This window comes from Ipomoea nil, unplaced genomic scaffold (genome assembly GCF_001879475.1).
Source record: "Ipomoea nil cultivar Tokyo-kokei standard unplaced genomic scaffold, Asagao_1.1 scaffold2494, whole genome shotgun sequence".
Classification (NCBI taxonomy): domain Eukaryota; kingdom Viridiplantae; phylum Streptophyta; class Magnoliopsida; order Solanales; family Convolvulaceae; genus Ipomoea; species Ipomoea nil.
Window position 1 is genome coordinate 404694 of NW_017618922.1, and position 11052 is coordinate 415745.

The 11052-nt window shown below is 36.5% G+C and overlaps 1 protein-coding gene across 1 annotated transcript; it reads right to left on the reverse strand.

The window, feature by feature from the left end:
• Nucleotides 1-9530: 9530 nt before the first annotated feature.
• On the reverse strand, nt 9531-10738 carry LOC109153536. Its single transcript, XM_019301397.1, has 5 exons — nt 10663-10738; nt 10466-10567; nt 10023-10397; nt 9772-9876; nt 9531-9610 (listed from the first exon to the last, which is right to left on the reverse strand). Exons 1-4 carry the CDS (start codon nt 10663-10665, stop codon nt 9781-9783), a joined length of 576 nt encoding a protein of 191 aa, XP_019156942.1. The 5' UTR covers nt 10666-10738; the 3' UTR covers nt 9531-9610; nt 9772-9780.
• Nucleotides 10739-11052: the final 314 nt, after the last annotated feature.

Sequence of the window (11052 nt, forward strand, 5' to 3'; positions counted from 1 at the left end):
TTTGAGGATTTTGAACTGGGATCGACCAGGTAGTATGCGCAAAGCGTTTACCGAACAAGGAAATTGCTCTGATACCACTTGATGGTCCCGATAGCGAAAGGAGCGAGTATCTAGAGAGGGTGGTGGGGGGTGAATAGACTCACTTTGCGATTCTAAAAACTTGAATGAGATAAATCTAACGAGAGATATGCACAACGGAAAGGTTTGTATCTTTTTAGTTTTCTTTGCACACTTATGGTATTGATCAAAATAATTTGGGTTGGATGGAAATTCAATGCAAGCAGGTAAATAACAGTATGTGAATAAGAGGTAGAGAGAGAGATTTTTATAATGGTTCGGCTGTTAACTAAACCTACTCCAATCTTCTTTCACAACTTATGAAGGGGTTTGCACAATTCACTCCTTAGTACAAACTACTCAGCTAAGCTTGCTTCCTTGATCACTAAGCCGGACAGCAACTTGCTATAGGTTTTTCAACTCCCCCGAGTTTACTTAGCCTCTATCAACTTCTCCGAGTTGAGTGTGGTGTTAGGAAAAAGATTGTTGTTTTCTCCAACTAAAATCTTGACTTGAAGACTTGATCTTCGTATAGAACTTGTGCAAGATTTCTTGAGAGAGTGAAGATTCTTGAAAACTTGACAGCTCTTAAAAGATGATCTTCACAAACACACTAGTCGCAAATAAACTTGTTGCTTTGAGAGTTTTTGAAAGCTTTATGATAGCAATGAGTGATGACCAACATCTTCTTCAAGTGTAGAAGAGGGGTATTTATAGGTGAGAAAAATTCATCCGTTGGAGGGAGATGAAATTTCAAAACCTATTGACCAGTAGTTATTGTCTGCTAGGTAAGGAGCTTTTAATGCAGCTTGTACTGTGTAGCCGTTGGCTTCAAAAAGTGAGCAACCTTTTTGTCTTTTAGTACTGTCAAAAGTAGCAATCATTTAATGCTCCTTGGAATTTGAAATCACATTCCTATGACACCATTTGCCTAGGATGATTTACCTAGCTTTGGGACTTGGACAATTATGCTTCTGAGAGGATGTGTGGCTTGTCCAATCGAGTGAGAATATGACTCGTGTTCTCGAGCTCTGGTAACGAATGATTGAATTTATCATTCGTTCTCTTCACATATCAAATGATCTTTATTTATCATTTGTCAATAAGTTGCCTGAGAGATAGACCCTTCCAGGTTTCGGTCTATGTAGATCTCTCGATCTTCTCTTCTTGATCCTGGCGTTGAGTCTCAGAGGGTGCGCTGATTCGGGTTAGAACACGAATCATTTCTTTCCTGTGAACTCTAACGTTCCACATATGATTCGTTCTGCTAGAAAGACATAAAACAACGAGAGTGAAGTGAGGGGTCAAAATTCCTACGTAGTTTGGTATCATCAAAATCTAATACAAATGTTCCTAACATGTTGTGTGGGAAACACCATTCTATATCTATACTCTATATCTACTTGACTTACCTTCTATGATCGTATGTGGTATATGCTGAATGTGGGTGACAAAACTATATATTTTTCCAATCCTATATCTGTAACACCCCGATTTTAGCAAAATTAAAAAACTTAAATCATGAAGATAAATCTAACCATTTGATAAAACCAAGCGGAAGCTAATATTAAAGTACGGGGATGCTATGCCACATCTATCTAACTATAGATGCACAGCCTAGAATCTAAACCAAAAACCATCATTAATCTAACAATTCATAAGTCTAGGCTCACAGGCCACAAAACTAGAACTATAGCAAAAACAAGCTACGTTATCTCGGTCCACATCTAGCGCGCTCTCTCGATCTACTCAAAACCTATAAAACATAAGGGATAGCACCCGTTTGCGAATAAAGCTGGTAACCCACCATTACATGTTGAGTAACATATAATATAGATATAGAGAAAATCATTTGAGACTTTGGAATACAATATATAATCCTTTAAGAATGAGGAAGGAACAACATAAGACTCATCATGAAGTCACTCTCAATCAAAGAACAATCCCAACAAATTACTGAGTAATCAACAAGAATGATAGAAGCAACATGCTTAACAACAAGATTGCAACACCCCCAAATTTTACCAACATTTTTAAAGCTTAATTTAAAGAAAACAGTCTAATCATTAAGCATAAACAAAGCAGAAGCTAACATAATTCGGGAAGTGCTATGCCACACCTATACCAAAAGATAGGTGCACATGCTACAACTAAAACCATGTTCAACAATCTAAGGCTCACAGACCAACAAAACAGAAGAAGTCTAAGCAAAGGGAAGCGGGAAGAGCTACACTATCCAGGGTCCACATCTAGCGCGTTCTTCGATCTAATCAAAACCTATAAAGACAAGGGATAACACCCGATCAGCGAATAATGCTGGTAACCCACCAATACGCGTTAAGTATCAATATATATACATAGATATAATCAAAACCGTTTGAAACTGAGAAGTACAGTATATAGCATTTGAAAACCAAGAGATGAGACAACAATCGACATATCACACTCTCAATAAAAATCAAGACTAACAACTTCCACAAAGCAATTGAGACCATAAACAACAAACGACAACCACAACTCTAGATGCAACCTACCATTCACAAGGTAGAGTTTATCATAGACATGCTCATAAGCAAGAAATACAACAATCACACAATGACAAGTTTCACGTTCCAAGTTCCAACTTTATTCCATGTTCCAACCTTATGGCTACCCCCGACCTTATAACTAGTTCCAACTATTGCCTCCTAGTGCGATCCTGTACTTCTGAGTCCAACCTTATTCCGCCTAGGACCGTCGTCCCCCACTAATCAATATACCATCGATCTCTCAGTACACGAGGGTGCCATTAAATTCATAGTAACATACCACCGATCTCATGAGCAAAGCTCAAGTAACAAAACCACCAATCTCATTCATATTCACACATAGTCATCATCAAGAAGATTAAGGCTCATCAATAGCCCAATCAAGTATCAACAAAGGGTACAACGATTTGTACGAGATCACACCATAAGAATCAACCAAGAGATTTCAATAACGACATGAAGCAATACTCAACAACAATGGACTACAATCCAATGCCAATATGATTGGCAACACAAGTTGCCAACCCTCATCAAGAAGGAACAAACCATACATACTAGCATAACAACATCAGACTAGCATGCACATCAAACGGGTAAAACGAAATGGTTCCAACGAACCTTCAATACTCTTATTAGTCCAACGAATCACAAGGTTGGACCCTTAGCACGATTCAAGACACATAATCCTAACATGGATTCCTAACACATCGTTCTAGCCATACGAAACATCAAGAAGACTCACAAAAGCTCAATAATCCAACAACGGGAGGTCAAAACATCCAATACCAAAAGGAAAGAACCACGGGGAAACAACTCCTCGCATCACCAAACACGTTCCTCGCGGGTGGGGCCACGGGTAGGCCACTGCCCGTGGTCCTACCCGCGGGGTACCATCCCTCAAAGCCTCGTTCCCCGCGGGTGGGGCGGCGGGTAGGCCACTGCCCGCCGTTCCGCCCGCGGGTACAACCCTGTACACCACATTTTTCCCTTCGGGGAAATTCATCAACAAAGCCAAGTTCTAGCCCAAAACACCCAAAACCTCACACACAACAAAGATATGACTTGAACCCATGAATAGCTCAATGGAAGGCATTCAAGAACCCTAAATACAAGCTCTAAACATGCATTATCACAAGATCATGCATTAAATCACTCATAACATCAAGAATCATCAAATAGAAGCCAAGAAACATCAATAACAAGTATAAAATAGGTTTTGTAGAGCATGAGTTACCTTTGAAGACCAAAAACCACTTCATTCTCACACTCCTAAGCCTCGTCTTGAAGCTCTTTCTCACCCAAAGACTTCTTACGCAACCAAACCACAAAGAAAACACCAAAGTAAGATAAAGATACCTTAAAGCTAACTGAAAACACTAAACAACTTAAGATCTTACCCTTTCCTATGCTAGGGAGGTAGAAAGGTAGACTCTTTAGTTGAATCTTTGCAAGGCTAGGGAATTCTTCTTCTAGCTTGGAGAGAAAGCTAAGATTTCTTTAGAGAGAAGGTGGAGTGTTTGTGACTTGGCTAGCAAGGAAAATCAGTGAAGTGTCTTGCTAGGGAAAACTTGAACATCAAACATGTGTGAAAGGTCAACTTTACCCTTACTAAAGTTAGGAAGACAAAAGGGTTGAGGTATAAAGCATAAGGCAAAAGGTACACATGGTTGACTAAGGAAACTTGTCAAATTTTAGTCCCTCGACTATTAAATTTCAGGATTTTTAGAAGAAAATTATCAAAGGAATATTAGGATTAATTCCTAAATTAATCTCAATTAAGGGTTAGATTTACGGGGTGTCACAAAGATTCATCATACGATAATCAATCAAGGAATGACATTAATCATACTCATAAACCATGAGAGACAAGAATCACATTCAATGACAAGTACCGAGTTCCAACCTTATGCCCTGTTCCAACCATTCTCTCTAGGCCAACCTTATTACAGTTCCAACCATTACCTCCTAGTGCCACCCTGTACACCGAGTCCAACCTTATTCCTCCGGAGCTATCCGCTCCCCGCCTGCGTTTACCGCCAGCTTTTACTGCCAAACGGGGACACTCATAGTGTCAATAATCATGTAGAATAGTACTAATCACATGATAGTCTATCTCCTTTCATTATTGTCCACCAATCATATAACATTACACAGTCATCATCATAGAGGATTGAGGCTCATCAATAGCCCAATCAAGTATCAACAAACGTGTACAACATATGTACAAGATTACATGAAGGAATACAACCAATAGATTTCAATGAAAGGCATGAATAGACCATCAAACAACGATACAACATCAATAGGCTTTAATCCAAAGACTAACATGATTGGCAACACAAGTTGCCAATCCTCATTAGGAACAAACAAACAACACATACTAGCATCAACAACATTAGGACTAGCATGTACATCAAAAGGAGAAACATAATGGTTCATCCGAACCTCAATGACTTCACTTAAATCCAACGAATCACAAGGTTGGACCATAAGCACGATTCAAGACTCATAATCCTATCACGGATACTTAGGACACCGTGCTAGACGTACGAAACATCAAAGGAGACACACAAGTGCACCACGATTCAACAAAACGGAGGCCAAAGCATCACATACCAGTGGGCGGAACGGTGGGTAGACAACCACCAGCCGCACCCCCTTACATGTACCAGCGGGTGGGCCTCCACCCGCGACTCTCCCCGCCTGTGGTTAAATAGAATATTTATCATAATATAAGGGATCCTATTAATCTAAATAGTTAATTATATTTTGATTCTGAGATTGATTAATACGTCCGTGGGTGTGTGCATTTCTGTTACACGGTGTGTGCAAGGCGTGTTTTTTTGTGCATTGGTGTGGTATGGCGTGCGCATTGTTTTGGTATGGATTTTGCATTGATCAGGTATGGTGTGTGCGTTGCATTTTTCAGGTGTGTGCGTGAGTTTATTTTCATTTTGGCTGGTGTAAGTTTATTGGAAATACACAACGAACAAGCCCAAGTACATGAATCAGCTTTTTGTATAGACGTTTGCATTTTCAAGTGGATAGAAAGTGCATAGTAGAGATCGTATTGTGCGTTTCGTTGTTTTTATTTATTTATTTATTTTTTTTTGAATTTGTTGCGTAGGTGTGTGCAGGAATTAGTGGTGTCGTGTGCGTTTCTCTGGTCTTCTGTGCAAACAACATTGTGGTGTGTGCGTAACACTCCTATGTGCACGATTTTTTTGTTGTACAGCTCTCACTAAAAAATAATTACTACTTATTACCACTAATATTCTCTCTATTATTATGGTAAAGATTTCCATTTAATTCTAACCAAAATTAACACACTACTAGAATTACTTTTTAACCCTCTGATTGTAATATGTCCTTAATTACTTCATATTTCTCATTCAATCCCAACCATCCATTAGGAATGTATTAATGGATGAGATGAGATCTCATGATCTCATTTAACATGAGGGTCTCATGGGATTCGCAACCCCTCTCTCTCTCTCTCTCTCTATATATATATATATATATATATGTATGTATGTATGTATGTATGTATGTATGTATGTATATGTATATGTATATGTATATATATGTAGCTTGAGATATGGAAATTCAGATAGTAATTTGGAAGAGATGTAAGAAAGGTATGTCAGTCAAGTGCTCTAAGAGAAGTTTGAGATGAAAGGTTAATTTCATTATTACCATATTTTCTTGGGTTATCTGCAGTAACAAACACTTGAGAATATATCTTTCAATAGAATTCTCAATTACACAACTTAAAAGAAAAAATCTTGGAAGAATAATATAAGAATTTTGTATATCTTCTTGTACCTCATCTTAATTGGGTATTTCCTGTTGCGTGTAAAGTGAGATTTAAGACTTATATGAAAGTGATCATACACCTCAAGATAATAAATGATCTAGTTTTTGTTAATTACCTTCTTTCTTCTATACTTTTTGTTGTATCGCAGGAAAACATTACAGAATGCAATAAGCATTTCTCCAACAGTTTAAACTATTACATGAATTACAAATTGATCAGTGTTATGCGCCCCTAATATAAAAGAAATTTACAAGAAGTGTCAATATATTTGTAAATGTACAAACCAAATACGTACAAGTGTACAACCGTAGATTTTATTACTCCTAACCCACAGTGCTAAAACATTTTGCCATTTAACTTGAAGCTAGATTGATAAAATATTATCACATGATTCCAAAAACTACAAAAAAAAAATAATAATAATAAAAATAAAATCAGTAGCAATAAAATTTGGTGAGTTTGGCACTTGGCATTGAAAAGGGGGAGCAGGGAAGACCCACTAAAGAGATGGCTTTGGACCTAAACTGCTGTTGAGGGGATTATTGGGGTGGCCGGGGTGGGGTTGGGGGGGCGGGGGGGAGACTCAAAGTAAAGATATGGACATCTGTCAGTCACTCACATCTATATACATTGCTAAGTTTCAGATGAGTGATCTGAACTGCCTTGGGATTATATTTTAGGAGAAGCCCATGAGGTAACTTTCTTCGAGTTGCGACATGGTTGCAACACATTGGTAAGTCACAAAACTCACTTCTTGTGGTCCTTGCAAATCTATTGCTGAATGAGGAGTAACACTCAGCTCACTTCCACATTTCCCTTTTCATTTGTTAGCATAGCTTAGAGTTGAATGCCCACTTTATCCTATTTGAGGCTTGTCCTACAATCTTGATCATGACCACTTCCATCCATCTACAAGTGGCTGCCTCTGTGTTTAATTTGGGGCCCCTAGGGATTCCGGCCAATGTCACCTTTGTTGTATTAACAATGGGCCAAATACCGATAACACTTTTAACAAATCAGTTTAAAATGAAATGAAATGAGATTTAAACTCAGAGGATACTCAAATAGTATTAAAATAACTAAATAATATATTTAAACTCAAAATAAGTTCATAAATTTTGTTCTAATATCAATCAGTCTGGTTATGGACACTAGTGTTGTAACACCCCTGTTAGAAAAACGTTGATTCATATAATTAAGGTGTCATGTTTATATGAATCAGTGGGAGACTGTTAGAAATAATTATTTCATAACAATGATTTATATAATAAAGGTTGTAATTCCATAAGGTACTCACATTGATGATTAGTGATGTGTAAAGGCGGAATTACTGGTGAAATTCCCTCCCTCTCATTCTGTTAAAATTTAAGTTTATAAGGGTTAAAAGATGTATACTGGATAAGGTTATGGGTTTCACAATCCTAAAGGGATTTCTATTCCTGAAAGGAGGTCACATTCCTAAAGGGATTTCTATTCCTAAAGGAGGTTCCCATTCCTCTTGAAAGAGGGTTTCTCATCACATCTATAAATACCCAGGAAAACTCTAAGGATTGAAACAGTTTCAAATCTCTAAGTTTTCTGGTCTCCGTATTATCAGGAGGTGAATAAGGTATACGGATCAGAGAGGTGAAGCATTATATTCTTGATTCATTCAATTTAGAGATTACATCTTCAATGGAACCAAGTAAATCCTATCATTCCTATTTAATTAAAAGTCCATGATCATGAACATAGTTTAGTTGATTGATTTGATTTACATGCGATCATTGTTAATTGTGCTTCCGCATTCACTACACCAAATCAGGCATTTAGCGGCGGTTTTATTTATATTTAGCGGCGGTTCAAAACTGCCACTAGTGTGTTTAGCGGCGGTTATTCAACCGTGTCTAAATAGTGTGTTGCGAAGCATTTAGCCGGCGGTTTTTTACAACCGCGGGAATTCATGAAAAATTTATTTAGCGGTGGTTTTGAATGCATTTAGCGGCGGTTTACAACCGCCGCTAATATTTATTTAATATTTACGGTTTTAAATGCATTTAGCGGCAGTTTGAAAACCGCAGCTAAATTTTCTTTAAAATTTACTTTGAATTTTAGCGGCGGTTTATAAACCGCCGCTAATGTTTATTTAATTTTTTTTTCATAAATGTTAGCGGCGGTTTTTAAACCGCCGCTAATGTTTATTTAAGATTTTTTTTTTTTTTTTTTTTTTTTTTTTTTTTTTTTTTGTATTTTCTCATCTAATAGGGATTGCTACTAAAATTTATAATTGTCATTAAATTACTTTTTTTGCTGTAAACATCTACTTTCATATGTGCATTGCAAACACAAATAAATACACATTTAATTTAGATGAAAATCAAATGTAACTTGTATTGCCAAATACTAATGTTTAACAATATTCAAAGAAGTTTACATATTAAAAGAAAATCAATTCAACATCCAAGCTCATTGGTGGCAATTTTATCATCAAAAGAGAGCTAATTCATCTCCTCTGCAGTGATGGATTCCTCATGTGGCTCTTTCATATCCTTCTCTTCCAGCTTCTCTTGCAACATAAAGACCTGCAACCATTTCATTTGATATTTCAACATCATTAGTCAGCCCCTCTATTTGTTTGCATAATCCTGCAACTGATAACAGAAGACAAATAAATAAACTATTCATCGTAGGATTCAAAATCCAAATTAGATTGCTAACAATTACGACATTCAGAGAACATATATATATATATATATATATATATATATATATATATATATATATATATATATATATATATATGATGTAGGCAGACACATACATACATCTTAATATGGATTTGATTGGATGGATGGTTAATAAATTAATGTCATGGCTGGTTCCAGGCTGAACCGAATAAACTGCTCAACCATGAAACAACACATTTCGTCGATCATATCTCCAAAAAAGATAGACGATGAATATATTACAAAAAAAAAAAGAATAACTACCTTCACAATGTTGTCATTCTTACTGAGAATTTTTACTAAGAAGTCCATGTAAATAGAAAATGTGCAATTGTTTGCTGTTTTATTAGTTATATAATTCCAGCCTTCACAGTCAACTGGACATCGCGGTCTTTTTCCATTTTTGTAAGTGATGACTATAGAGAGTGTATAAGCAGTTGCAGACAAGGTAAGTCACAATGAAGAGAGTTGCCTTAACAACAACCAATGACCAATCTGCAGTCCTACATTGCCCAGAAACTGCAGAACCTTAACAATGAACCCCAGGACAGATTAAGAATGTAAAGGATTTCCTAGCTTCAACATTAACTTGGTGCTACAAATTTAGATTCTTTAATCTTCCAAAGCAGAAAGTTCATATAGAAGATTGTATGAAACTACTTACAGTTGCATATCATGTAGAAGATTGTCCATTAACATGATGACTAGAGGATGAATTTTGCTTTCCACTCCCTTGTGAAGATTGTAGCTTGCTTCTTTCATCGGGTACCTACATTTCATAGTATAAATTTCAATACTCGACTCTAAATAGTTAAATGAAATCAATGGTGTTTGCACAACAATATAGAAATGCATACAATCCGTTTTTCTTAATGTATAACTCAGTATTTGAAAAAAAAAAAAGTATGCACTTACTGGTTTAGATGTTTGGTTAAGGAAGATAGCAAATTCTTCAGGAACTTTGCCAAAAGTTCTTTCCAAAATAGCAACAAGAGCCCCTCCCATGGCCTTTTGCACATCACTTTGAACTTGCAACTTATCACTTTGAACTTGCAATTGAGCTTTAGTTGCAGCTAACTCTTTCTCCAAAGTGGACACATACTCCTTCATTTGATTATCCTCATTCATCCTTGATGTATTGTTAAATACCTTAGATGGGCATGGTCCAAAACCTAACCCACGAACACGTCCATTGTGTTCTTTTCCAAAGGTTTTGCCAACAGGATCATCTTGTGAAACAAATTGTGATTGAGAAGGCGAGCATTGATCCATTTCATTTATGATCTTTTCCTGCATTAAACAAATATAAATTTGCAGTGTAACATCTAACCCTTAAAAATAAATTAAAACATACTTACAGTGATAATTCTACATTCTTCATTAACAGATGACCCTCTTTTTACTTTGTGGGTATCCATCCATAGTTCTGAGCGATTAACAGTGTGCCCGAGCTCAATTTCCTTGCATGAAAATTAAATTGTTAGTAGTTAAGAAAAAAAAAAACATTCAACTTAGTTAATTGCAAAAAAAAAAAAAAAAAAACAAATTGAAATACCATCTCGGCCCTTCTCCTAGCAAAGCTCTTTGATCCAGAAGTATGTGCATTTTTTTGGTGTTTCCTACTTTCAGCATTTTTTTGGCACATCCCCTAATAATAGAGTATAATACTAATACATTAGGCAAATATGACAACAATAATAAGCAAACAGATATTAGAAACATTACCTTAGATTTGTCAGACAAACGATAGTTGACAAAACTTGACCACTGGTCTCTATGAATTCCAATTGGACACTTACTAATCAGTTCATCTCGGTTTAAGGAAGAATCATAGAACTCTATCCACAACCTAGATTTGAAGTCCTTCCATTTCCTCCCAATATTTTGAAGTGTCCAATGTTTTGCAATCACATCATTTTGGAAGTGAAATTTTGGCTTCAAATCA